The sequence below is a fragment of the Fistularia commersonii genome, chromosome 21, assembly GCF_037954325.1.
Source record: "Fistularia commersonii isolate RoL2024-O1a breed Wild chromosome 21, RoL_Fcom_v1.0, whole genome shotgun sequence".
NCBI lineage: Eukaryota > Metazoa > Chordata > Actinopteri > Syngnathiformes > Fistulariidae > Fistularia > Fistularia commersonii.
Window position 1 is genome coordinate 14276751 of NC_141304.1, and position 27985 is coordinate 14304735.

A 27985-nucleotide genomic window follows, 5' to 3' on the forward strand; every position below is an offset into this window, starting at 1 on the left:
GAAGTTCTCACGCGCCCATGTGTGTGTGTGTGTGTGTGACTTCGAAGCAGGACAAACAAAAACGTTAAAACCAATAAATAAACAGTCACCCCCAGAACAATCCTCTTTGGTGCACCTGACTGAAACATTTTGGCAAGGATAGGTTAACATTCCTAGCATCACATGATGATGTGTGTGTGTGTGTGACAAGTCGCAGAGTGTGTGTGTGGCAGCGAGGAGAGGCAGATCGGGGGGGGAGGGGAGGGTGCGAGCGTGGCCCGCTGGACCATGGAGAGAGAACAGTATGTAGGACAGAGCCTCGCACCAGCTAACCTATCCTGGCTGGAGCGGCGGCTGGGCGTGCTGAATTTCTGCATGCATGATCAATGGCTGTGAATAAAAAAGAGAGGGAGGGAGCGGCGGGGGAGGGGAGGAGCGACCCGCCGCGACCTGACCACATACACTAAAGTAGAACTCACATAAAGTAGTTTTCGCATGTAAACATAATCTAAATCGGGCCAATAATCGGGTACACCGGTTCTGTTTTTCCACTCAAATATTGGATTTTTTAAAAAAAATTTTTTCATTCTTTTATTCTCATCTACGACTGTTTTCCGCCGCGAGAATCTGCGTTCGCGTTTCATGAAAAGGTTGAGAAAATTTACCCTCCGAAACCGAAAGCACCTCGTCACGAAACCGATAACTTTTCTTTTTTTTTTTCTCTTTGTCTGAACTCTTGACTCTCTGGAAATACGCGCTTCTCGTCGGACGGATGACGAAGATTGAAATACGTGACGGCATACGAACTCGCGGAAAATCACCGAGACCCCTGACAGCAGGGGCGAACCAGTAATCTATTACTTTTGATACTTCACCAGCATTCTGCTGTGAATTCAGAGGTATTAGTAGCTTTACTGAAGGATCTCAGTGCTTTGCAGTGTGTGTGTGTGTGTGTGTGTGTGTGTGTGTGTGTGGGGGGAGGGGTGTGAGAGGTTTTCAGTCCAACTCACACTGAACTTTTTATTTCTATCTTTCACCCCCCCTCCTGTCTTGTTGTCACTCTGCCACCTTGAAACACTGCTTCGGTTTGTCCAATCCAGGTCTTCGGCCCTTTTGTTTCCCTGACCCGGAGTGTGGGGGGGGGGGGGTATTGTGCGCCGACGACCTTTGACCCCGACGGGGCCTGGGACCCGGGACCCGCTCCCCGCCGCCCTCCGGGCGCTTTCAAAGAGAAGCCGAACACTCGGGGGGAAAAAAAAAAAAAAGACGGCTTTCCCGGCAGCTGCCTCCTACTTTCTTTACATCTCACGCAAAAAAAAAAAAAAAAAAAAAAGTGGCGTCCGGCGGCCATGTTGGAATCCAATCCCCGGGACAAAGAAGCAACTCCGGACGGGATACGGGGATCAAATAACACTTTTAAAAAAAACGCGTCTTAAGGTGGACGCCGGTTTTTTAAAGTTTGCTTTGGGTGTTGTTTCCACCTGGCAGGTGGCGGCCCAGGTGGAGAGGAGTCATTACGCCGCGGAGGAGCGAGGAGGAAGCGAACACACCTGTGCCGGTGCCGGCGAGCTCCACCTCCGCTCTCCAGCCACAATCCCTCCATCCCCCGGGGGAAGGTGTGGCAGAGGGAGGGAAACAAAGGGAGGAGAGAACGGAGAGAGGAAGGAAGAGATTGCGGGGAAGATTTACAAGCTTCTTCCACTGTTAACTTGAAGGCTCTTTTAACCTTTTATTAATCTCACACACACACACACACACACACACACTGGACTGATGTGGCCCGGTGGCTCCGGAGAGGGGGGGGGCGGGCTTCCGAAAAGCGATTGTGGGCTTCCTGCGCATACAAACAGACCGCAGCCTATTTACCCCGATGACACGGGACTATTTCTGTCTGAGTGGAGTGGGAGCAGAGATCTCCTCTGTAATACCACACAGATTGCAGGGCGGACGAATGCGACACACACACACACACACACACACACACATACGGTACAACGGGAGCCGCGCGGAGGCCTTTCGGATCAGCGGAGACCTAACACTTCAAGATAGATCATCAATATCGCACTTGCTCCGTGGAAAACGCTTCTGGGAGTCTGGTTTTGTCCAAACGCCTCCCCGCCGCATCAAAGTTTGTTTTGCTTCTCCGCCCGCCGACCCCAGAAGCGACGCCACGTCACGAACGGACGGACGGAGGCGGCGTCCCCGCGGCCTCGCCGCCGTGACTCATTATCTCCTTATCAGAAGCCGCGCCGCGAGTCGTGTTGTGTTAACACGCCGAGAGTTTTGTCGGTGGCGTCCGTGCCACCTCCCTCCAAACACACACACACACAAGTGTAGTTGCAGTATGTCCCTGTATCTCTTTTAATCCTTTTTCCACTCCCCCCCCCCTCCATTTCTTTTCACAGGACCTATCAACGCCATTCCTGGCTGCTATTTATAGGACGACGCTGCCCCCCCCCCCCCCCCCAACCCGCCGCACGAGTGTGGATCTGTGCGTTTCAAGGAAGCTTCCACAAACCGCTGCTCCTCAACGGCGTGTGATTCATTGGACGGGACTTGTGGGAAAGCCAGATACAAAGCTAGTTGTGTGTGTGTGTGTGTGTGTGTGTGTGTGTGTGTGTGCAGTGGGAGGGTTGAACGGGGCTGATTTATCCCACCTGTCCAATTGTTTCCGGCGCGCTTGTGTCGATCCACGACAGAGCGCTGAAATGTATTCCACGCAGGCCCGGCGACGCATAAATCATCCCTGGAAAGTTGGAAGGTGCGAGCGTCGGTGTGTTTACCACTGTGAATGTGTGTGTGTGTGTGTGTGTGTGTGCTAATTGCGCCCACTTTAAACAAGATATTTTAAGATTCATCTTAAGCCAACGGGAGTTTTTACTCTCCTTTTTCCGGAACAATTCAGCTGTTTGAGTTGCGCGCCGCAGTGTTGGGGCCCTCCGGCCCCATGAAAGGCTGCAGTTATTGATTTATGAGCTCACAGTCTAATCGTGCCCTGCTTTGTCGTCTAACCGACGACTGACACACTCATTAGGCCGTCGCATTAAAACCCGACAGAGTCGGGAAGGTTTCCACGCTGACAAAAACCCAAACTCCGGCGCAGGAAGAGGAGACGTCGTTGATCGCCACGCGGGATCCCGGGGAAATCGAGGAACGGACGAATCGATGGTTACAAATCACCGAAAAGCAGCAGCGAATGACTGGAAAATATGCTTTTAGTCACTAAACGATATCGGTCATCACATGGGAATGTTTTTGTTTATATGACGGTTTTATGTCTCCGTATGGCAGGTGGATGCTTGTTCATCCCTATATGTGTCCCTGCGATCGCCCAATGCCGGTTGGGATCTGCGATGATTTCATCAACTTTTAAATGTGTTATTTGTATTTTCCAGCTCCTCCGCTCAGTTTATTACGCATGTTTTTTGTTGTTTCGCTGCCTTTCAGACGTTTCCGATCCACGTTGGATCCCAGACGGTACTACCTGAGAGAGCCGGCGAACAAAACAGCCCCAAAAGGAAAGTATAATACCGAAGTCGCATTCATCCGTGGGCCGCAGACATCTATGACCACTTCCTGTTTGCGTAGCCCCGCTGTCACAACTGCAAAAACAAAGATATTTTGGGATCTTTTTTTCTTTTTTACTGATTGGAACCTCCGATAGGAGATCCCAGACGGCCGCCGGGAAGGTTTCTCTTTGGTTATTTGTTTCGCTCCCCGACCTGGCGGACCATTATTTGTTTTTAAATCCCATCTTGGAAGAGATCCGGTCGGGGGGGGGGGGGGTTGAAGAGAGCAGACATCGGAGTTGAAAAGGAAGAATAATTATTTTCCATCTCAGGCCCTTTCAAGCAGGAACAAGCTAGAGCAGGATCGGAGGTTGTCCAGAGCGATTCCTCTCACAGGAACGATTGTTTTATGTTTTTTTTTTTTCGTCTTTTTTTTGAAGTTACGTATGAAGAAATCGTCCGCTACCGTGAGAATCAAAATAAACGTGAGGTAAACAGGAGGTTGTGTATGGATGAATCACAGGCTCTTGACTCTTGACGCTATATTTCAATGTGTGTGAGAGAGAATGCATGCATGCACGTTACAGAGAGAGTGCATGTGTGTGTGTGTGTGTGTGTGTGTGCAGCTGTGACAAAATGAAGGGAGGAGAGAGCAGAGGGGGTCTATTGTGGATCTTTGTGTGGCTCAGATTGTCCTCCTCTCTGGGAAAGTGGAAACTCAACACTTCTCTCCGGAGGTCTGGTTACCAGGTGAGAGAGGCGGAAAGAAAAAAAAAAAAAAGAAAAAAAGAAGGGAGGGAAGGAAGGGGGGAGGGCGGCAGAGCGAGCGAGGGAGGGGAGAGGCGCATAGGTGTGGATAGAGAGGAAGAGGAGATAGGAGAGACCAGACCGAGGGAAAGAGAGATGGAAAGGGAGATAGAGCAGAAGACCAACGCAGGAATGGAGGAGACTTAGAATCGGTTTAAATCCTCACAACACTTCACGTCGTATCAACCTGTAATCCCGAGCAATTCCCCCTCATTTCATTTGTTTTAATTAATTCCAGATAAGAAGGTCAGCCTATTAAAGTCTGAATGTATTACATTATATAAAAACAATTGCTCTTATCAGTGCGAGTCAAACACGAGGCCGCTGGCATTTAAAACTTTGAATATAGCGCCCTCTGCTGGACACTCGAGGAATTGCGCTTATAAACTATAAGAAATGAAAAGGCAACACATTTCCTGTTTTATCTCAAAATGTACATTTATTTCAGATCAACTTTTACAAACTATATATTTTTATTTATATATATATACCATTTTTAACGCTGAACACAAAGTTTACAAAATACAGAACACACACACACACACACGAGCAGAGACCACTTGGTTTCCATTTTTTTTTTTTTAAATGAATGCTTTAAAAGAAAAGAAATGAATTTAAGATGAGTGAGAGTGCAAGCGGAGCTATCAGCTCCCTCCTTTGACTGCGGGTCGCCGGCGCTGCCAATCATAAGGCGGTTTTGGCGTCCAACTGACCCGTGTCCACTCCGCAGCCAATCAGAGAACAGTTAAAGAACACAAGCTGACAAACTCAGCGGCTCACTTTGTGAGTGTGTGTGTGTGTGTGTGTGAAGGTAAGAGAGGAAAAAAGGGCAGGGGGGATGTGCAAGACCGACCATGTGTGTGTGACAGGAGTGTTTTGTGGACGGTTTCCCAAACCCCCCCTCACACTCTCGACATTGTCTGGAGTGGGTTGCTCTGAAAACAGCTGCTTCTGACATACACTGAGAAAAACCTGTGCATGTGTGTGTGTGTGTGTGTGTGTGTGTGTGTGTGTGTGTGTGATTGCACGTTTTAATTGGTGTGAAGAAACATATCCTCTGATAACCACTGACCCCTGCAGGGACGCGTCACCTTCTCAAATTAAAATGGTCATTTAAAAAGCCGCTTATTATAAATCTTTTGGCAAACAACTTCCTGTTTTTGCGTCAGAGCGGACGCACATGTCGACACACGCACACGCACACACACACGCACACTGTAAAATTTATTGCCTGAGAATGAGAGCGATGAATCTTTTTGCAACGGTGGTGTGTGTGTTTCTGTATAAGCTAATTATATTCCATTTCTGTTTGTGTGCACCAGTAAATCTGATTCGTGCGTGTGTGTGTGTGTGTGTGTTTGCATTTTTTCACTGTCCTCCGTTGTAAGCATAGTCTGCTTTGTTGTGCATGACCAGTCTGTTCTCCACGAAGTAGAAGCTGTCTGAGCGGGTCTCGTACGGACACTCCACCATCTGACGCACTGCGAAGGAGCACAACGTCAGCAGGTCACCAAGACTTTTTTTCTTTTCTCCAAACATCTCCACGCTCAGAGACCGGCCGCTACGTAAACGAAATCTTGACCCGTGCTTCGCCCCCGACGAGGATCCCTGTGATCGGCGCTCGTCAGTAAGAGCGCTTTTGATTGGACGGTTGGACTCTGCCGTCAGGGACGAGGCGTGGGATCATTCGTGGGATCATTCATGGGATCATTCGTGGGGTGCGTTGCAAAGAAAGTGTGGCAACCGGTGTCCAAATAGAGCGGCGGTTCCCAATCTTTTTTTGTATCAGGGAGCGGTTTTACGCATGAAAATGTTTCCGTGGATCAATTAAAAGCGCGGGGGGTTCAGATAATATAAAAACCTTTGTCACGTCACAGTATTTAACCTGAATACAACCATCACGCTTCATGTTACAATATTAAGTGCAACAGAAAGTCGGAGGCGGAAACGGTCGTTTTTCAAAGTACGTTTCAGAAGGTCTAATGAAAAAAACTATAATTTGTACCATATGGGCGGCAGAGGTTAGCGCTTCGGCCTTACAGCACCGAGGACCCTGGTTTGCATGTTCTCCCTGTGTCTGCGTGGGTTTTGTCCGGGGTTCTTCCAGTTTCCTCCCTCATTCCAAAAACATGCAGCTGGCTAATTGGAAAAAAATGGGAAAACTGCCCCGAATGAGTGAGTGAGTGAATGTTGTCTGTCTGAGATTGACCGGCAGCCAGTCGAGGGTGCACCTCGCCTTTCGCCCACTGACAGCTGGGCTGGGCTACAGCTTCCCCCGCGACCCCGAGTGCAGGATAAGCGTCAGAAGATGGATGGATGGGTGCTGGAACCCACTGGGCGGGGGCGGCGCGGCGCAGGAGATACAGCAATCCCCTGAACATTCCTGGTTCGATTCCTAGTGTGTCGAAGTGTTGTCGAGCAGGAACCCCTAACTGCTCCCCTGGCCATCATGCTTCATCCGTGATCGCAGAGAGCGAATTTCCCCACGGGGATTAATAAAGCCAGTGGAACCCCACGCAGACGTGGGGAGAACATCCACTCAGAAAGGCCTCCTCTTTGGGAATCCAACCAGGGACCTTCTCGCTGCGAATCAGAAGCCGGAGGTTTTAAAGGTGTGTGTTTGACTACGACTCACCGAGGCTGTCGGAGAGCTGGGGGAACTCGTAGATGTGCTCGCAGGTGTTGCGACTGTTCGGGATGCAGAAACCGAAGTCGAAGTCGAAACTCTTCAGCAGGTTATCGCGGAAATAATGTCTCTCGATCATGCGAAAGTTGTTTAGGGGCCGGTTCCCCACGGTGAATTCCACCCTAAAGGAGATAGAGGGGTTAGAGTGTGTGTGTGTGTGTGTGGCTGCAGGTGATGGTGCTGAAAACATCACCCACGTGGCGCCCACTGTCCTCAACTGCAGGAAGGCCGGGGTGAACTGGTAGCGTACAAATCGCCCGGCACCGGCATCTCCTTCCCGCCTCTCCTCATCTTCCTCTGCAGAACAGAAGAAGGAGATCCACATATTATATGTTTTATATTAGTATTATAATATTTTTTCCCTGCTAAGTGACAGGTTGAGTGTATGCAGATGTGTGCAATAGGTTTGATATGTGCATTGTGTATTATGTGAATGCTTTCTTTCGGGATCAACAAAGTATTTCTACTACTTTTTCCCCTGGAAGGGAGGAGGCCCGGAGACGTGGGTACCTGCGTGGGGCGGCTTGGCGATCTCGAAGAGGACCGTGCCGGTCTCCAGGTCCCGTATTTTGAAGCGCACGAAGTCCACGTCGTAGACGTTGTCCTCCGGTTTGCAGAGGTAGCCTGGGACAGAGGAGAGGACCGGGGTGAGAGCCCTGGCGTGCACAGGGGTCAAAGTTCAAGACGGCCTGCGGTAGAAAAGCACCGGATTATTATTCGCCCATGATTTACTGTTTTCCTGCACATGTGACGAAGTCAATCTGTGGGGATTTACGCCTGTGACGTCACCGGAAGAGAGGAGGGAAAGGGGGGGGGGGGGGCAAACCTCTGGTCGCCACCCGCAGGCCGAGCACATCCTCCGGGGCGGCGCGTCCGCCGCGGGCCCGCAGCTCCTCCTCCGTGACGGACCCGGCGTCCGCTTGGCCCCGGCGGGACCTCGGCCGCTTCAGGACCCCCCCGCCCGGCTTGCGCTCCTTCGCGGCGGCCGCAGCTCCACCGCCGCTGCCGGGGACCTTCTCCGAGACAGGCGCTTCTCCGCGGGCTCCGCTCATCTTCCGCCCTTCCTCCCTCCCCGGGGGCGCCGCCTCGCCGCCCCGCCGCCGCCTCCCCGCCGCCCCTCTCGAAGGCCGGAGGAAGATGGCGCCGCCGCCGGGTGCAGACACGAGTGGCGGTCGATCGGGTCACGCTCTTGCTTTTTGTAGAAGCACGAGCGCGCCCGTGCGTGCCGGAGCAGTTGCCATGGTACCCACGGAGGAGGTTGACGTGCAGTTCCGAGCGCGGCCGCTAGATGGCGCTCGAAGCCCTCCGCCGAAAATAAAAACAATCTGATTCTTTTCACTTTATTACTCACCAACTTATCTATCTATCTAATAGATAAATAAAAATAGTTAGTGAGTCACCTTTCATCACGGAAAGAAAAAAATGCAAAATGCAAATATGATTAAATGGTTGTATTTATTCAGTGATTTGTACTATAAAGTTATTTTCCACGTAGCTTCACCATTTTTCGTTATTTTTTTTCAAAATCGCCAAAAAAAAATCACATTTACCGTTCAAATATGAGGAAGAGACGTGCGGTAATGACGTCAGTGCCTCACCAGCCATGAGCCTCACCGCACGTCACAGATACTATCTATTAGATAGATAGATAGTATCTATCTATCTATCTATCTATCTATCTATCTATCTATCTATCTATCTATCTATCTATCTATCTATCTTTATCTGTGCCCTTTCGGATTTAATTGGTCGCTTTATTATTAGGATATATTGTTAATTTCTTTGTGGGGAACCGGAAGTTATCCTCCTCGTGTTTTTGTTCACATTTTCTTAATTTACCTTATTATTACTGACTTCTGCATTGGAAACACAAGGAGAATAATTGACCACTTCCCGCTTCATTCGTTGAAAGCTACTTAGGGATTCTTCCGAGTCAGTCATAGCAAGCAGAGCCCCGTGTCATCCGTCTGCAAGGTGTTGTTGGAGGGGTGAAGGTCCCTGGAAGTCCCAGATGGAGAGAAGCTCCAGGCGGCAGCTGCAGACCAGCGCGGCTCCTCCACCTTCAGCCCAACCCGTTTGTCCGGTCCAATGAGCGGAGCGTTTCACAAAGCCGGCGGAGGTCCCGTGACAACTTCCGGTGAGGATTTTCAAAATAAAAGCAGCTCTGATTTGGCAGTGGAGGGAGGCCCAGTAGTTTAACACAAGGGGTCTCAGACCTGGAGACCTCAGAAAAATATTTTTTGGCCCCCCCTTCTTGAAATGAAATCTTTGTGTTTGTGCAGACCGCGCGTTTTTTTCTCACATGCATCTGGGGTTTAAAAAAAAAAAAAACGGGCAAGGAAAAAATGAAAAAGGAACTTTGCAATGAATTTTTTGCTTCAAAATTTGACAGACGAAACTATTTTTGGATGAAAAAACGCTTTGTGACATCGTTGAAACGATCTTTTCTTTTCTTATTTCTGTAAAAAACACAAAAACTATAGCAAAAAAGGGCAAAATTAAAAAGATTGACTTAATAAACAGAATAGCATTGTAAACATTAAATCTCCTCTTATTCATGCTAGCAATCAATTTTCTAATAAAGTCTAGTGGCAATTTTTCTCCTCACTGACAAGTTTTTCTCTTTTAACTCAACAATATTTTTAGGGTGTAATTTCATCAATTCTTTTTTAATATTCATTTTTGATATTAATTTGTCCTGGATTCTCTAGAGGAACAGTTCATTACATATAAAGATTTTTTATAATTTACATGTTTACTGCCTTTGGACTTAAAAAAAAAAATTGGACTTCGTGTTGCTTCTAGGAAATGATTTTACTGGTCCGGCTTCCTTGACATCAATACGCAGCAAATTCCACATTTTTCCAATCAACTTACCCGGAGAAAAAACCCCACAGTTTCAACTATTTTTGTTCATTTCTTTGATTCATTGCTATTTATTTTTGCCGCTCTATTTATATTGTTGTTGCCTATTGTTTTCCCTGATGTTGTTGTTTATTTATCTGCTGCCTATTTATTTGTGGATGTCTTGCTACCTTCTGCATTTATATTTATATTTATATTTATATTTATCCAGTTTAGCACCTCTCCCTCTTTGGATTTCTTCAATTTACTGGCTCCACAGAAATAACATCATCAACACCATCGTGTTGAGTAAGTTGTGTGTGTGTGTGTGTGTGTGTGTGTGTGTGTGTGTGTGTGTGTTTTTAAATGTCTCTACACACACATTGTGAAACAGACTTCAACTTATATCCATGTAGATAGATAGATAGATAGATAGATAGATAGATAGATAGATAGATAGATAGATAGATAGATAGATAGATAGATAGAAATTGCATTTATCTGGGCAGGCTCAGGGAGACACTTGCCCGTGCTGACCTGAGGCTGCATCAAGAAATAAGAATAATCAACAGAATGAACAATAACAAAATTAAAAAATATAAAAATAAGAAAAATTATCTATACTAAACACCTGAGTCATTCACCCTCCCAATCTTAGATCAACATAATCTATGCGAGACTCAGATCATAATGTGTTTTCCCTGTTTATAATCTTCCTTTCATTGACCACAGCCTCTTCTGCTGAATTCAACTGTAAAACGCAGCTTTATTTTGAAAGGTCCAAAAGAGCACTTCCGGTTTAACGGTGTCTGGCGGTGTCCAACTTGACACCGGAGCCGGACGGAGCCGTGGCGGGGAGGAGGGAGTGTCTCCGCCCGGGCGTCGGAGCACCCTGACGTCTTGTTGGCGTGAATGACCCGGAGGGGGTGGAGGGTAGAAGAAGAAGAAGAAGAAGAAGAGGAGGAAGAAGAGGAAGAGGAAGATCTCGCTCTGCTGCCATTCGTCCTCCACTTGCATGAAGACCGAAGGTAAAAACCCAACAGGTGGACCGACGAGATGTTCGTTGGGCAGGTGTTCTTCTCACCTGCCTGAAGGATGTTAAAATAACAAGTTACTTGCTACAAGGAAATGTAGGACACTTTCCGATTGACTTTTGACTCCCGGTTCAACGACTTGTAGTTCACCGCGGAGGCAGTTATCAGTTACTTATTAATCCGCCGTGAGATATAGGGCGGACTACAAACATGGAGGTGGGGGGGTTGGTGTGGACTTCAGGAACATCTCCTGGAGTCTGGACCAGATGGCAGAAGAACACATGCAGGGAAAGAGTGAAAAACCATCAGGTTCGAGTATTAAAGAAAAGACTGGAAGAGTGCAAACTGTTGCAGGAGCTCCACAAGCTGGGCTATCAGGATGAGGGTTGCTGTGGGCCTGGAGATACCGGTTAGTGCTAAAGTCCTACAGGTCAGACCAGACGGGACGCCGCTGACAATGGCAGGTATTTAGTGGAGGCGACTCGGAAACATCGGGCGGAACGCGATGTGTAGATGCAGCTCTGTCCTGAAACGTCCTCGGGCAGGACGCCGAAACCCCCAGCGGGGCTCGGCACGGTCCGGGTCGGAGAGGAAGTTACGTTTCTGAAACGCTTGCAAAAATGTCTCCTCTCTCCTTCTCCAGCTCCTCCGCGATGGAGAGCTCAGTCAAAGCTTCTCGTCCCGAAGTCGACTCGAAGCCGAAGCCGACGCTTCCCCCGAAGCCTCGGCTGACCCCCAAGCCCTTCTCGCTGCAGAACGTCCCCATTCGCTCCTTCCACGCGCCCAAGACCGTCGTCGCGCCCTCCAGGGGTGAAACGGCGGCGGCGGCGGCCCCCAAACCTCTGAAACCCCTCCAGCACATCCCCGCCTCGGGGTCGCCGGTCGCCGAAGATCAGAGGAAGTCCAACAAGGAGAATAAAACCGACCAGGAGGACGTTCCTAAACCCGGTGCGGACCCGGTCCCTAAAAGCGCCAATCAGAGGGAAGACGCGCAAACAGACGACGTCCGAACCGACGTGGAGCAGAAGAACGTCAGGAACAGAGAAGATGAGCTCCGGGGAGGCGACGCGCCCGACGGCGGCGTCTCCTCCGAGCCCACGCCTCCTTGGGGCGGCACGAGGAAGCGCCTGTCCGTCAAACTGACGTCGCGGTTCGAGACGGGCGGGCAGGCTCCGCCCCCTCAGCCCGCCAGAGCCCCCCCGAAGAGCGGCAGCCAAGGCGGAGCATCGGTGACCCCCAAAACGAACGTCGCCCCCGAGTCCAACCCCGCCGGCAGCAGGGACGATGTAAAGGCGGGAACTTCTCACGCCTCCAGGACCGCTGTCACCTCCAGCTCCAGCGGCAGCACGGGGGAAGCAAAGGGGGAAGCACCTGTGACCTCCAGGCCTGCTGTCACCTCCCAAACCAGCACCAAAGGGGAAGCGGAGGGGGAAGCACTTTGGAAAATCAAAACTAGCATCACCAGCAGCAGCACGGGGGAAGCGAAGGGGGAAGCGCCCGCAGCTCCCGTCACTTCCCCGACCAGCACTCAGGGTGAAACGACGGGGGAAGCACCTTGGACAACCAAAACTAGTGTCACCCCAAACAACAACACCAGCAGCAGCAGCAGCAGCACGGGGGAAGCACCTGGGACCCCCAATTTTACCGTCACCTCTCAAACCAGCACCAAAGGGGAAGCAAAGAGGGAAGCACCTTGGGCGACCCAAACTAGCAGCGGCCCCGACAGCATCACCAGCACGGGGGAAGCAACGGGGGAAGCACCCGTGACCTCCAAGCCTACTGTCGCCTCCCAAATCGGTGCCAAAGGGGAAGCAAAAGGGGAAGCACCTCCGACCCCCGAGAATACCGTCACTCCGAAGACCGGCGGTGACGTAAAGGGAGGGGCGTCTCCGACCCCCAAAGGGGAAGTAAAAGGGGGAGCGTCCCGGCTCCCCAGCAACGCCGGTGACGGCGACCCGGAAAGCACCCGTGTGGCGTCCGAGCCGCCGAACGACGAGAGCCAGGATGAACACATTGGCGGCGGCGGCGGCGGCAGCATCAAACGCAGAATCAGCCGCCTTTTCGATTCGTCGTCGAGGCCCGAGGTCACGGCCAGGAAGGAGGAGCCGGAGCTCCTGAACGTCCAGGGAGGCGTGAAAGAGCGAATTAAAAGCTGGACGCGTCCCGAAGCGCCGCGGGCCGAGAGGAGGCCGCAGCCCGCCAGCAGGACGCAAACCAAAAGGTGGGTTCTCGCTTTTTTTTTTTTTTTTTTACAAATAAGATAATCCTGCCGCGGGAGAAAAAAAACAGAACAAATTCATTTTTAATTCCAAAAAGAAACACGTTCCACAAATGCTTCGGCGCCCAGTTAAGCACCAGGTGGTTTCTCCTTTAGAGAAACATTATCAAAAATGATTACTTACTTAATGATTACTGCCGCCGCACTTTGTATCAGCGTTTTTATTTTAACAGATTCCTGTATTTCTATTCCCTGGTAACTGTAAGCGGAGGGATGCTTTCTCACGTCATCCCAAAGAGAGGGAACCAGAAGCAACATAATAAACAAGCACAACAATCTTAGTCTGATTTAATAGTTGAATCAGATTTGCGGTCATACTTTGGCTCACGTTAGTGTTTCGCAACCTTTTTTGAGCCACGACACGTATTTTACATTAGAAAAATCACACGGCACGCCACCAAATAAATATGTCAAAAACATTTTTTAACGAATTAGAATGAAACCGTAGTCTCAACTTACTTAGTGTGAAATCTAATATATCTAATATCTGTTGATCCGTCAAGTTGCAATGTAAATTTCCCACTGATGTGCAACTTTTCCAGAACACTTTTTTGCAATGTCCTTTTACATGTCATCATTACATGTCATTATTTGCGAGAACTCTGACTATTTCTTTATCAACGCCAGAGCCGAGCATTTCTTCTACAATGATTTTGCCGGCAGGTCGTATTAATGTTTTGCTCCGGTGTGTGGCTGTTTGGATTTAGAGACGAGTTCAGCAACTTTATAGCAGCTTTCACTGCTTTCTCACTCGTCTTGGTAGTTTTCAACAACGCTGCCTGTTTGTTTACGCAGATACAAGTACTTTTTATTTTAAAAATGTGTCACGCAAAGCGTCACTAATCACTCTGATACGCAGATGCACAGGTTCATTCACTACCCGTCGCCATGGAATGGACACGCTGCCCACATAGACATAGGAAGACACATTATTTGCGTTGGATCAATAATTTTCCGACCGATCACGTGAAAGTGGGCATTTTTCCACGGCGCACCTGATGATCTCTCACGGCACACTAATGTGCCGCGGCACAGTGGTTGGGAAACACTGGCTTACGTAATCACAAGGCCCGTTTGATAATTGCATTAAAATTGACCCGTTAATTGAATTCCATAGTTATAACGTGGCTTGACTTCAGGGCAGTGGTGGGTGAGCGAGGAGCAAAGGGTGGTGGTCTACAGGACGAGGGCGAGGAGTTGAGAAGGCCTCTGGAGATCTTCCAGGTTACCGGGCTAACGTTATCAGGGGTAGGAGAGCACTTGGCGTGTGAAGCTGAGGTAGAGTTGGCAAAGGCCAAACAAGGGGGTACCATGACTTGTATGCTCGGTTGGACATTTAAGGAGGGAGTGAACGATTTATTCAGGATGGCAAAACAGAGATAGTGATGGGAAGGTTCGGGCAGTTGAGGATAGAGGGGTGAGCGATGGGAAAAGAGCTGACGAATGAGGAGAAAGCAAGAGAGCGACGGGTAGAGGGAGAAGACTGTTGTGGCCTTTTCTGGTGATCCGTTAAAACAAACAAGAACCTGCTAATATTTTCCGATCTCGTCCCCGCAGCGTCGAACCCGCGGCCGCCGCGCCACCGCCGGACAGCCGTCCCCCGACAGTGTCTTCACCCGCACCAGTTGTGGACTCTTCTTCCCCGGCCGAGCCCAAAGATCGTCCCCCCGAGGGGGATCCTCGGGAAAGCTCCACGGAGCTCCCCGCTACAGCCGTCCCTGACGAAAGCGAACCTGCCCCGAGGAGAAACGACGTCCGGCGGCGTTCCGTTCGTTTCGGGGTCGTGGAGAGAGATGACGGCGGGCCTCCGGTGGTCTTGGGGTCTGAATCCAGCAGCGACGAAGGCGAGGAGAACGTCCCCGACCCCGACCTTCTCTACAGACCGGTTGGGATTCTCCGGAAGAAGGACGAAGAGACAAAACAAACAGATTTCGAAAGACACGAGCGTGAGGTGGAGAGGAAGGAAGTAGAAGAAGCGGGAGAGCGGGAGAGCGAGGAGGAGAAGGAGGATGAGGAGAAGCACAAAATGGAGGAGTGGAAGCGAGAGAGGCCGAGAGAGGAGGAACTGGAACGGGAGCGCCTGAGGAGGGAAGAGACGGAGAGGGAAAAACAAATGGAGGAGGAACAAGAGAGGGCGAAGCAGGAGGAGATAGTCGGACAGGAGGAGAGCTGGAGGAGGGAGGCCGAGGAAAGGAAGGAGCAGGAGGAAGAAAGGGAAAGTGAAAAGGAGGAAGAGGAGCGAAAAAGGGAGGAGATGGAAAGACGAAGGCAGAGCGAAGGGGAGACGCTGATGCACCAGAGCAAAGTGCCGGAGGTCCAGAAAGAGAGGGAGAGAGAGGAGGAGTGGGAGAAAGAATGGGTGAACAGAACGGCGGCGTTGATGGAAGAAGAGGAGGAGAAGAAAGCGATGGAAGGGGGAACGGGAGAGGAGGAGGTGAAGAAGGCCGAGGAGGAGGAGGAACTGAGGCGACAGGAGGAGGAGAAGGAAAGACTGAGAGAGGAGGAGAGGAAAGTGCAGCTTGAAAAAGAGGAAGAGTTGAGGAGGATGAAGGAAACGGAGGAGGAGAAGTCGAGGACGGACGGAGCCGAGCCACGTCTGATCGGCTTCGCTCCCGAGCGCCTCATCGAGGTCGTCTACGACGACTTCTCCGTCAGAGCGCCGCTCGCCGACCTGGAGTTCGACGACTTTTCCGTCAAAACTCATCGATGGGGCTCGAAGGTGGCGGCGGCGGCGGCGGCGGGATGCCGTCCCGTCCGGAGCCTTCCGGAGCGGCCGACCGGCGACGGGGAGGAGATGCCGGCGGACGTCGGCGTCGAGGAAGGAGCGTCGGCGCCGGAGACGGAGACCGGCGGCGACTCGGAGCCGGAGGAGCCGGAACAAGTGCTGCTCATTTCTTTCACCGACTTGAAGGAGGAGGAAGTCAAGAAAGAACAGGAAGAGACGGAGGAAGAAGAGGAGGAGGAGGAGGAGGAGGAGGAGGTCAAGAAAGGAAAGGAAGAGATGGAAGAAGAGAAAGAGGAGACGGAAGAGGAAGAGGACGACACACATGAGGTAAACACACAGTCCAAGGGTCTCCAATGCTGTTATTCTTGTATTCACATTGCATTACATAACATACATTACATTTGGCAGACGCTTTTATCCAAAGCGACTTACAATAGAGGACATAGGGACTGCACATACACATGCAAATACATGACATTACATTAGTCATTTAGCAGATGCTTTTATCCGAAGTGACTTACAAGAAGTGCAATTCAACTTCATTCACACAACTTTTCGCGCTTTAAGTCGCACTTAAAATCCTTACACTTTCTCAAAAATCGTCGGCGCGTCTTCTGTATGGATTCCCGTTCCGCTTCCTGACCTCCAACCAATTTTATGTGTTGTCACACTGCGCTCAAACGCCTGTCAAGATGTTGCAGCACAACTTCGGGAAAACGATGAAGCCGCTCCGCCTGATTGATTGTCGGAGCGTTCCCGTCGGACAATGTCGGATAACTAATTATGTCATGCCGGGATACAACGTCGTCCCAACCTCAGGTTTCTTCAGGCGTCTGCTATCGCCGCCAACGATAAACCAATCAGAACGGTACGCTTACCTCCGCCACTTTTTTGTAAAGAACCCAATATTACAGTACATTTGTGTGGACGAGGACCCCCAAAAATAGCAACTGATAAGAGACACGATTACGAAGCGGAATTCGAAGTCAAGGCTATCAGTCACGCAGTAGATGATGGGAATAGAGCAGCCGCCGAAGAAGTTTCCGTGGGGACAAAACGAAAGGGATGAAACTAAACTGATTGTTTTGTTTTGCTTTGTATGCCGTATGTTTTATCGTGTTATGCATGAAAATAGACCCGATCATTGATCGTGCGCCTTACGGTCCGCAAAATACGGTATTTGACGTGGTGTATCTGCCGGGAGGGCGGAGGCGGGGCCGAGGCTGTGTTTACTTTACCTCTGAGTCACTTCAGAGCGGCGGCCTCGCCTCCGCCGGGACGCCGCCGCTCCTGTGCCATCGCAGGCGTTTTTTTTTTTTTTTTTTTTGTGTAAAAAAAAAAAAATCCTGCTATACTCGCTCCTGCCCGGTTAAGACATTTCATAAGAACTTGCGAGTGTGTCTCACACACACAGCATGTACTGTATGCGACTGCACTCGGAGTCGAATTATCTACAACCGCTCTCCAAATAATAAGAAAATGTTCAGTCGGTGTTGACTTAGGAGGCGTGGCGATAGCTAAACCCCGGCCTTAATGCGGCGCCCGCGACCTTTTGCTTTCAGATTGTTGCGGGCGATAAGGACATGTCGAAACGCGACGTATTCCGCGCATTTTCTCACAGCTGGAAATCGAGTCGGAGCCTCGGGGAACCGGTTTTATTGATCCCACGACGGGGAAATTCAACTGCAGCAGCATTACTGGGAACGCGGAAAAACGCGCTAATTCTAAAAAGTATACGCAAACGAAGGACATAGATACAAATAAATACAATGGAATTCAATAACATAAAGAGAAATGAAATGCCTTGTGCAGGAAATGGAGATGTGGGTTGTAAAATGAAAAATGTGGAAATATAATATGAATATAAATAATGCACGGATGCAGTGAACCTCCCGATACCTCCGAGAGCTGCCGCCGATACGCCGGTTGTTAGTGACGTTTTTTTTTTTTTTTTTTAATCTTGTGAGTTAATGTGGTAAAAGTTCAGCTTGTCAGCCTAACATCACGTGGCAAAGCTATTGACGAACGGCCCGGTTCATTCAGACGAATGTTACGGCCGCCTCGGATGAAAGGTCACGATCGCCGCGTCTCTTTGGGCATCTCTGATCCCGGGCGGCGTCAGGCTTTTTCCACAGCGACATTTACCGGCTCCTCCGAGAAGAATGGGGTTTTAGTGATTTCACCTTACACGCCCACAAGCACGGCGCGCTTTAATTGCATTTTTCAAGTGCGATTTTTCAGAATCGATGAACAGGCAGTCAATTCCGAGGACTGGGGAAAAGCGCAACGTTGAAGCCCGTCAGACTGAATCAGCACCCAGTCAAAACACATCAGCCCACTGCCTGGACATGCACCATTTTTGCAATGAAAATACCAGAAGCGTGTGTGTGTGTTCTGTGTGTGTGTGTGTGTGTGTGTGTGTGTGTGTGTGCGTACTGTGTTCTAGTTTGCCTTTTTTCCCCTTAAATCTATATCTTGCTCGAGTGACTTCGCCGGAACGTTGCATATTGCCACGTTACTGCTGCTGCCGTCTCGTGTGTATTACCGCGTTTTCACCACCGGGTGGCGCTGCAGCCCCGGAAAGTAATAGTTTCATCCTGCACCATCGAATTTAACTATTTAATTGTACTCAAGTAGCAAACACGGGTGTAATGTAGCTGCTACGCAACGAAACAACGGTGTTCTCTGATTGCGAGAGGGAGGAAATCACCGCAGCAAAGTCAGAGGCAGGCGTTTCATCCGGGAAAAGCCGAGCGACGACAGTGTTTACTCGGCAAACAGGAGCTGCCCGGCAAACCGAGCGCGCACATTTACGGGCCCCGGACGGACGGATTGAGGTCACGGCCGGAACGGCCAAGGTGCTATCTGGTCACGGTGTCCTCATTTGGATTGGTGGACCAGAGGAGAGTGTCCATGACCAAACATGGTGCCCCTATCTGCTCTCCCTCCGTCTCCAACCAGTCTCTCCACTTTGTATTGTGAGAGCCTGTCATCGCCCCCCCCCCCCCCCCCCCCCCCCCCTCCCTCCGCTTGGCCCCTCCATCACACACACCATTTGTAGCTCACAGAAGAGGACGGGCTAATCCACGGACAAGAAAGTCCACATGTTCACCGTCCGCTCTCGGAGAACTTCCGTCGTCTTCCGGCAGCAGGACGGCAGCAAACGGAGCAGGCATCTCCGCACCTTCCTTCTCCTCGGAGTTATCTTTTACGAGCGTTGAGAAAAACGGCCGAATCCAACTTCGAGTGCAAATATTTCACATCGTCTTTTTAATCTTCTGACCTGAACGTGCATTGGAGGCGCGAAACCGGCTAAAAGTTTGCCGGAATGAAGAAGTCCCATTTCAAATGTGCCGGATTGAAAGCTTCTCAGAGGGAGACCTCCATCTGTACTCTTAAATGGACGATCACGCATGGAAGGAAACGTGTTTCTCCGGGAAGCCGCCGTTAAGGACGCCACATTCATCGCGGTGAAACCGACTCGTTCCGTCACGACGCAAATGACGGCCATCCCGAGCGTTCGCTCCTTCACGTGAGTGCCAGCGAGGACCGGACGCCCTCCCCCCGAACCGTTTCTGCGTGACCTCAAAAAAATCTTTCGTAGAGGCTTTGTTTACACGGCAGAAAAATTTACCGACCAGCTGAAATCCCACCGTCTCTCCATCCTTAATGAAGCTGAACTTTAGATTCCGCGGCGACCCACATCCGCCGCCGGCGCTCAAGGCAGGACGACCAGCGGTGTGACTTTTTCACCTATGCAGTACTTGGGAGGAAAGCTGTCAGCCGCCCGGCAGCGGGTGGCAGGTTGGGTGGGCGGCGTCAGAAGGTCCCTGCGAGGCGCCCTGGAGCTGGTCTGGGGCGCCGCCGAAGACGATCGCGAGGAGGAGGCAAAAGAAGAAGGCGACGGAGGGGGAAGGTTCCAGAGGGCCGTCTTGCCTCTCCGTAGTTTCGCCAGACGGAGCAGAAGATCTCTGAGTCGAGTTTCCGTGAGATGGCGGCACAGGAGGTCGACTGAAAGCCGCCGTGTAAGAGCCGATGGAAAAAAAAACGTCCACTTTCTCATTACCAATCGGGAAATACGTCCGTGTTTCCGTCTTACAAGTTATAATATCGCTCGGGGAGACTCCTACGTCATAAAATGTGTCCATGCGAGGTACGCCGGGATAGCTTGAACGCTAAACCTCAACGCACGTGTGCGCGCACCTTTTAACTCTTGTAATTTTTAGTTGGAAATGAATAAAACCTTTTTAAAAATAGCTTTTTAATCTTGCCGCACATCTAGAAATCCCCGGAAATAAGAGAATAAGAATAAGAACAACTTTATTCGTCCCGAAGGAAATTGTTGTGCCAGAGTTTCAAGTAAAACATATCAATAATAAATAATAGTAGGAAATTGTATAAACAGTATAAAAAAGGGGGGAGAATAAGAAATGCAAATAAAACTATAAAGTATCCAAGTTACAAGTCAAGGCTATAAAGTGTCTTAAGGTCTTAAGTACCAGGTGAAAAATAAGGAGTATGAAAAACTATAGCACATGCAGCTGTTTTGAAATGAAATATTGCACAGTTACGAGTATATATACAGATAAATTATTACGATTTACAGTAAGTGGGTGAGATTTTTTTTTTTTTTTTATGGTTTAAGAAAAATCTGGCGCGCTTTCGTGCAAAAACCTGGCTTTAAAATCCAGCCTCCTTTTTAAAATTGGCTCCCAAGCTCTGTGTAACACACACACACTCACACCTTGACCGTGACCTACACACACAGTTCAGCGTGTGCAGATAGCCATGCTAATGTAACCGTGTGGTGTTCCTCAGGCCTGCCTAAGGAAGGACGTGATAAACACCTTCGAAAATGTGCCGTCGTATCAGACCCGTCCTTTCCCTGCTGTCCGTGCGTGTCGGAGATAAACGCAGAAGGAACGCGACTGTGCGACCGTTTCACGTTTGTCCGGCGGCCGCTTTACATGTAAAAAAATGAAACAAAGTGTGTGTCTGCTTTTTGCTTTGTGTGTGGCTCCACAGAAGTAAATATATCATCCATTAGGCCGTGTCTAAACACACAGCGGATGGCATCAGATGGTTGTTTGCGATGCAATTATGAAATATTGAAGCCCCGCGAAAGGTCAAATAAAGATGTTTATTAGTGTGCTGCACACGCAGCGCTCGCTTCCATCTAAGGGAAGGTGTACCTCTTTGTGATCTTCGGCTTCGGAGCGTGTTGTCGGTCCAGTTAGACACGTTTGCCGCGAGCAGAGAGGCCGAGCCGTCCGCTGCACGCGCGGGTGAACGCTACGCCGACAAATAATATTCATCAGAGATGGCGGTGCAACGCAAAGTCCATCGCTTCCGGGGACTCGCCGAGCCACGAGTCGCCATTTTGGTTTCATTTGCTGTTATCCTTCACCGATAAGTCGTCTTTTTTTTTTTCTGCGGTATCTTATCTTAAAGCCAAACAGCGGCTAGCTCGGTGAAACACTGCAGGTAATAAACAGGAGGAGCTCGACGTCAGCATGAAAATACACAAGAGCGAAAATCTTACTCTTGTTTTACTGTTTGCTGGAGTTCATAGAGTTTGGTGAAATTTGAAATCTCCCCGGCCGTGTCACCGAATTAGCGTGCGAGATAGAATTACACGTATTCAATGTGATGACCTCATACGAGGACGGAATCACATACGTGTGATTGTGCTTTAACACTAAATCCCGTCGGTCATCCTGTTACGCTTTGAAAAGCCGCACAATGTAAAGCCTACGGGAGAAACTCCGGGTCTAAGAAGAGCGGAGGAGTCGTTGCGGCGAATCAGATCTCTGACCTTGAGAGAAGATTGTTCCAGGCGACCGTTAGCCAGGGCAGCTATTATGGTGTTTGTGAAATACACTCTCTCAGCATAAAGGCCCTTTGAGTTCATCACCCATCAGCTTATTCATCGCCTTCAACTCACAACTTAAACACAGACTCGCACGTATCATCGTTTGCACCAACGAGTGCAACTCTTAAGAAATCCGCCCGGCCAGTAATGAGCTCCCCGCAGACTCGGAGGATTTTTGCACGAGATAGCCGTCTTTGTCGTTTTTACTGTCCAGTCCAGAAAAGTGTTTCAGCTCTTTCTCTTGCAAACGGTCGGCATCGGCCGTTCGGACGCTCCCGATTGAATATTTCAAAGGATCTGCGTTTTATATCGTTACATAACAAGTGAAATCTAATTTTGTCAGTGTGTTTTTCTGCTGTGTTGTGTTTGTTGTCAAAACACGCGGGGTGGAGTTTTTACCGTCTTCATCGAAGCATTAATACTTCCTCGTGAAGTATGAAAGTTTGTGATCGGGCCAAATCACAAGCCCAGAATTCAACAGAGCCCTCATTGTGTTTTTATCGCAAATCCTCTCCTGTTTGCATTCTTCAGCCTTTACAAAAGGGAAACCGTTTCACTTTATCCACCGATGCTACCCTAAACCGCTGTGGACCTGCAGGTCCGCACTGATAATACAGGACCTGAGAAGTCTTTCAGATGTGTGTGACACGGTTCAGAAAACAGCGGCGTTCACACACACACACACACACTCACTCGTGTTGTTGTTCTGTATCCAAGTGACAATATCAACACAGCAACCGTGGGGACGTGGCGGTGAGCTCGCAGGAATGTTTGTGACGAGGTCGCTTTTATGAGAGTGTTTACATGTGCGTGATGTTTATGTGTGTGTTTGCAAATGTGCATTCCAGCGTGTCTTTGCACATGCATATAGGTGTGTATCCGTGTGTGTGTGTGTGCATGCGTACGCTATGCTCGGGGCCCTGTATTGAGGACAGTCCAGCCTCTGTGACCGACTCATTAAAAGATGCATGCTTGGCTGGTCCTCGGTCCTCTCCGTCTCGGTGTTTGGTGATCTTGGCTCGGCGCTCCGCTCATGCCCCCCCCCCCCCCGGAACATGCACGCTCCCATAACAAAGATGTCGCTTTATTTTACTTCTCGCCGCAACATGTCCTCTCTTTGTCTCTCAGGCCCAAGTTGACGGCTTTTGCACAGAAGGCGAAAACAAAGACACCGATGCCTTGATCGACAGCGAGCCGGACCGGGCGGACGGGGCGGACGAGGCCCGGACGTCCGAAACTGACAGGTGGGGAAGAGGTCGCCATAAAACACGCCGCTTGAAACTCCCTTTCGTTTTTCAGCTTCGTAGCTCCTCCCGTGTTTGCATTGATGGAGACGGACAGGACCAGACAGGTTCAGGCTGTCATTCTTTTTGCATTGTTCTGAAGGTGCGGCTCCGCACCGAGGTGATTTGATTTGATTTGAAGTGAGTGTACTTCTGAATCGTGGCCCTTTAGCTACCTCGCGCACAAATCTTAAATTACGTAGCCTAGAGGTGCGCTTTGGAGGACGAGTATCCCTCTCGTCCGCTGGCCTGATCGGGAAAGGTCAACGTGCGACCAGAAGCACCTCGGAATGAATGTGAAACCAAAGTTTGGGGTTGTTTGATTTGGAACCCGCATCCAAACCCTCACCCTGGACTGACAGGATGAGTGAGCTTGCAATAAAATGTGATTTAAGAGGCTTCTGTTTCGGAGGCCGACCCGCGGCAGGTCAACCGAGCGTCCTTCTCAGACTCGAGCTGCAGGCGCCACCTTGTGGTGAAACGAGTTCGGCGCGAGCGCTCCGGGGATTCCCGACGGATTCCGTCGTCGTCATCTGAATATGGAGAAAAAAGCGCACATCTGGATCACAATATGAGCCGGCTTGTTTCAATCTGCCGTCACGCCGTATTTTTACCGACTGTCTCTCACCTCAGGCCAGAACCTGCTCCTCGCCAAAGTCCTGTGGTCTCCTCTGAAGATTTCGATACAGCCGACGGTGGGAGAGGGCCAGAGCTTGGCTCCTTTCCGGAGGTCAGTTTTGAATCTTCCAGCCACCAAATAAATCGTATTTAGATTTAAACCGACAAATTGGCCAGATGATGCAATTCGGGCTTTTTTTTTTTTTTTTTTTTTTTGGATCCCTGCCTTGTAAATCCATTCTTAATAACAGCTGTGCTATTTATCCAATGGATGGATATTGTACGGGGAGAGCAGGTGTCTGGATGTATGGCTGTATTGACATTTTTATCTTTTGCATACCGACCCTGTGTTCTCAGTCCTTAAAGTGTGACGGTGCATAAATATCTGCTGCATTGACAGCGTAATGGATTCTCGGTGAACACTTGTGTGTCTGTGTGTAGTGTTCCTCTCCTCTCCTGGACACCAGCGTGTTGAGGTCTAAGGCGGCTCTGGGAAGAAGGCACGGCCGAGCCCATCCATCACGCTCCTTCCGCGTCCGACAGGCCCGCGAGGAGAATAACGACTGGAGGTCCTGCGACTCCACGGGTCAGTAAAGCGAGCCATCGCCTTTTCTTTCGGCGTTCACGGCAAAGGTGGATGCTGCGGTTTCTGAGAAGCGCTGTTTGACGCAGTAAAGCATCTGCGACGAGCGACGCCTTTTCTGTCGGCGTTCGCCGCAAACACCAAGCGTTGTTTGACGCCGCTATGCATTTCATTTCAGATCAGGAGGAGGTTTCCAAACGCACGGGGTCGGACTCCGAGGACGAGCATCCCAAACCCAAGAACCTCTCCAGATCTTCGACGTCGCAGAGAGTGCCGGTCTTTCCCGGCCTGAGCCCTGCATCCCTGATCGTAAGGACCTGCGGGATTTATGTTGTTTTCTGACAGAAACGGTATTAAAGATGACATTGTCGTCGCACGTATTGTGCTACCCGAGGCTCAGATGAAAAGGCGAGCGGGCGGCGGAGGCGGAGAAGAAGCAGAAAGTCCAAAGGAGGAGGTGGCGCCATCTCCCCCGACGATGCCCCGCTCTTCGCGCTCGGCTGCTCACCTCGCAGGCGCCGCCAGAGTCCTGCCCCCCCTGGGAGGCGCCGGCGCAGGGTAAGACCTCGCCTCCGCCGAAAGCGAGAGCCGTACGAGCAGAGGCGACGGCTCAAACGTGCGCTCTGTGTGTCGTCCAGGCCCGTGGACTCTCCCGCCTGGCTGAAAGAACTGAAGTCCAAAAAGCGTCTCAGTCAGCACGAGGGGGAATAAAAGGTGAGTATTAGGAGACAAAGTCCGTCACGTCATGCACAAAAACATCTTTGACGGTGCTACTAAGCAATCTTCTGCGATACGTGCGCCGTAGTGTCGTTGAAATGAACTTTCAATCGAGTCATCGGGAGGTCAATTTGAGCTGAATATCCGGACGCCTGTTTCTTGATTAACTCTTATCTTGCACAAAATATTCCAAAGCAAACTTGGGAATAAAAAGAAAGAGGCTTGAGTTTAAGCTACATGGGTAATTGGCAATAAAATGCAGTGGTCCCTTAAGATGGGTATTTAAATTTGCTCCAGCGGTGGGTTCGTGTGTTGATTTTTTTTTCATATCTTAAATGAATTTCCCCATTTAAAATGACAAATATCAATTTGTTCCAAATGCAAAAAAATGGTACATATCGTGGATCCATTATCTTCACGTGTGACATCGGTCACACGTACACCATGGTCCTGCTTCGCAATTATTTCTTACTTAATTTCCATCGAAAGCACCTTCTTTCTGGCTTCACCACTTGCTTTCCAAGGGCCCGTGATGTTTATTCATAAATACACAAATTGAGCACAAAGATATAAAATGATCCCACGCAAGAGATAGGAACAAGACACAAGATAGGCGTGCAAACTACTTTGGACGAATAGCAGCGAGCAGCTCCAATTCAGCGTCACGAAGCGAGTTGTGGGAGCTCGCTTGGCGCGTAACGTGCGAATTTCGAACGAGGATTTTCTCGCCCTCGTATAGTGATTTTTTTTTTCATATTTCAAGGATAAAATGTGCTGGAATCAGACTTAGCGCTTCAGCCTCACAGCACGAAGGGCTTTTCTTGCTGGTTTCGAAAGGGACCTTTCTGTGTGGAGTTTGCATTTTTTGTTTTCTCCTAAAACATGGAGCAGGTTCATTGGAAAAAAATGTGAAAATTGCCCCGAAGAAGCGAGTGAATGAACGTTGTCCGTCTTTATATGCGGTTGACTCCTGACTCGTCTGTTGCCCCCGATGCTCCCCCTGACCCCGAGTGCAGGACAATCTGGAATCGCGGTTCGTATCTTAAAAAATTCATTTATGAGATGAGAGATGAGATGAGAACAACTTTATTTATCCCGAAGGAAATTGTTGTTGTTCAAGCAAAAACATAACAGTAATAGATAATAGTAGGAAGGAGGGAGAATAAGAATGTCTTAAGAAGGTCTTCAGTACAAAGATTTGAAGATTCCCTGCAGCCGAGGGAAGAGGAATTAAAAAGTTTAAAAATTAAAAAATGTATAAAATGATTCGTATCTTGAGGGGCCGCTGTATTGCAGAAATGCTGTTTGTGTCGCACAGGCACGCCCGAAACCCTTTTGTGTAACGTTTCACCCCACACAAGAAATTGGAATAAGCTGTTGATTGACACCGTGAAAGTGATGTCTGATTCCCCACGTTGAATGATATTAGCCCGAGTAACACATCATCGTCATCATATTAGTTGATAGGTTCATTTTAGGGCGTCAGAGCTGTGGAGAACGGCCCTCTCTCTCCTCCCCTCTGCTGTGGCACAACGTTTGGAAAGTTCTCCCTTGGGGCCCCTGCAGCCAGGTTCCCAACCCCTCCCCAAAAGTAATCCAAACCAGCCAAATCCCGTAAACGGATGCTTGAAATGTAACCCTCCAAAAGCAGAGTGAACGACGCTCCGGCTCGCGCTAACAAGTCATCTGTATTGTTTTGTTTTGGGTTTTTTTTCGGGCCGTTCTTCTTGCCTCACTGACACGATTACTGACCTTTCGGTTCGTTCTGAACAATGTTCATCGAAAAGGGCACGGGAAGTAAAAAAGAGCTGGGTTTTAGCGAGACGAAATAAACGCGGCGACGCTCCTGGTATTCTCAAAAGACATCGGTGGCATCTGCTCCTATCTCGTTCTGAAATGTCCGTATCTCCTCTTCCTTGTAGGAAACACTTGTTAAGCAGAGGTGAACCGAGGACGGCTGCTTCTGCTGAGGAACAGCGCCATCGCTGCACTTTGAGCGCTGACTTTGGACCTTTACTGAGCTATGCGGGAAAAAAAAACAACAACTCATCTTTTTTTTTTTTTTTAATTGGACATGAGATCAATTTTGGTTTTCCAAACCCTGTAAACGTCAATTACAGGTATGTTTTATCTGCCGGTGCGCTGAGGGCCATTATTCCCGAAGGCGAGGCGAGTTGTTTCATGATTTGTCCGGCCGCTTGATTTACCGACAGGGACGGATGATACGTGGCGTTCAGAAGGGAAGGGAGATCCCCTCCATCGATATGGATTGGGTTTTTTTTAAGTTTGAATCGTGCACACTTTCCTTTGCATCCATTTAACCGATCACAGATTGTTCAAAGTAAAGCTACTCGGCACTTTAAAAAGCCATTTTTGTCCGTACGGTGCAGATAAGCAATAGAAAGGCTCTAACCATAATTACGGGGTCAGGGGAATAAATTGTTTTCTGTTGCGCCGCTAATGTTTGCCTTAAGATACGACGTTTAAGGATGTAATTCGTAATTTGCCGCGGCTAGTCTGACGAGAACGTCACCTGGGACGTGGCTGTTGAACGTGAAACGTATGTCTTTTACGGGTGTGTTTTGTTAAGATCCGCCAAATTGTGTAAATCTGCCCGAGATTATTTTAAGTGCCTTTGTTTTTAACGGGGAAAACAATGCGTCGCGGAGCCGCCATTGATCTGGTTGTAAAATTCTTTTGAAATGATTTTGAATTTTATTAAAAACAACGTTTTCTATGAAACGCGGGAGAATCTGTTGTTTTTGCACCTTTTGAAAAATTTACGAAGCGAAAGCACGACGGCTGTGGAGTCCCATCGCGGAAAAATGGAATACCTATGGGACGGCTGGCACCACAAGAGAGGAAATACATGAAGAGAAAGGTAAAGAACCAGGTAGAAGACAGGCGAATGAAGAGCAAGATAGCTGGGTGGGGCCAATACTGCTGAGTGAGACTGATCTCTTCTCATTCTCCTGGCTGGCTGGCAGTGAGTGTGCCCACTATAGGATCATGGTCAGGATGGCAGCATGGGCCGAGCTGGGCAGCGTTTG

General features: G+C 49.5%; 2 protein-coding genes and 1 long non-coding RNA gene across 4 annotated transcripts; 2 read left to right on the forward strand and 1 right to left on the reverse strand.

The window, feature by feature from the left end:
• Positions 1-2569: 2569 nt before the first annotated feature.
• LOC147222402 (uncharacterized) lies at positions 2570-8016 on the forward strand. The gene is made up of 4 exons (XR_015107817.1): positions 2570-2740; positions 3427-3978; positions 5731-5801; positions 7467-8016. It is a non-coding gene; the product is annotated as an uncharacterized LOC147222402 (long non-coding RNA).
• On the reverse strand, positions 3931-8441 carry LOC147222403 (protein unc-119 homolog B-like). The gene is made up of 5 exons (XM_086168195.1): positions 7808-8441; positions 7492-7605; positions 7179-7278; positions 6931-7103; positions 3931-5776 (listed from the first exon to the last, which is right to left on the reverse strand). The coding sequence occupies exons 1-5, from the start codon at positions 8031-8033 to the stop codon at positions 5664-5666; spliced, it is 726 nt and encodes a 241-aa protein (XP_086024321.1). The 5' UTR covers positions 8034-8441; the 3' UTR covers positions 3931-5663.
• Positions 8442-10651: 2210 nt separating this feature from the next.
• LOC147222404 (uncharacterized) lies at positions 10652-27677 on the forward strand. 2 transcript variants are annotated; one of them, XM_086167824.1, is made up of 10 exons: positions 10652-10853; positions 11503-13080; positions 14695-16189; positions 22863-22978; positions 23651-23747; positions 24077-24221; positions 24397-24527; positions 24613-24776; positions 24857-24932; positions 26858-27677. In XM_086167824.1, exons 1-9 carry the CDS (start codon positions 10738-10740, stop codon positions 24927-24929), a joined length of 3915 nt encoding a protein of 1304 aa, XP_086023950.1. In that variant the 5' UTR covers positions 10652-10737; the 3' UTR covers positions 24930-24932; positions 26858-27677. The 2 variants fall into 2 exon arrangements, with proteins under 2 accessions (XP_086023950.1, XP_086023951.1); XM_086167825.1 differs by having other exon boundaries at positions 24619-24776.
• Positions 27678-27985: the final 308 nt, after the last annotated feature.

Coding starts and splice junctions, on each gene's coding strand:
- LOC147222404 (XM_086167824.1), top strand. CDS start 10,738: ATGACCCGGAGGGGGTGGAGGGTAGAAGAAGAAGAAGAAGAAGAAGAG. Junction 23,748..24,076: donor AGCTTGGCTCCTTTCCGGAG/GTCAGTTTTGAA, acceptor GTCTGTGTGTAG/TGTTCCTCTCCTCTCCTGGA. Junction 24,777..24,856: donor CTGGGAGGCGCCGGCGCAGG/GTAAGACCTCGC, acceptor TGTGTCGTCCAG/GCCCGTGGACTCTCCCGCCT.
- LOC147222403 (XM_086168195.1), bottom strand. CDS start 8,033: ATGAGCGGAGCCCGCGGAGAAGCGCCTGTCTCGGAGAAGGTCCCCGGC. Junction 7,279..7,491: donor CGCCAAGCCGCCCCACGCAG/GTACCCACGTCT, acceptor TCTGTTCTGCAG/AGGAAGATGAGGAGAGGCGG. Junction 5,777..6,930: donor CCAGCTCTCCGACAGCCTCG/GTGAGTCGTAGT, acceptor GCTCCTTCGCAG/TGCGTCAGATGGTGGAGTGT.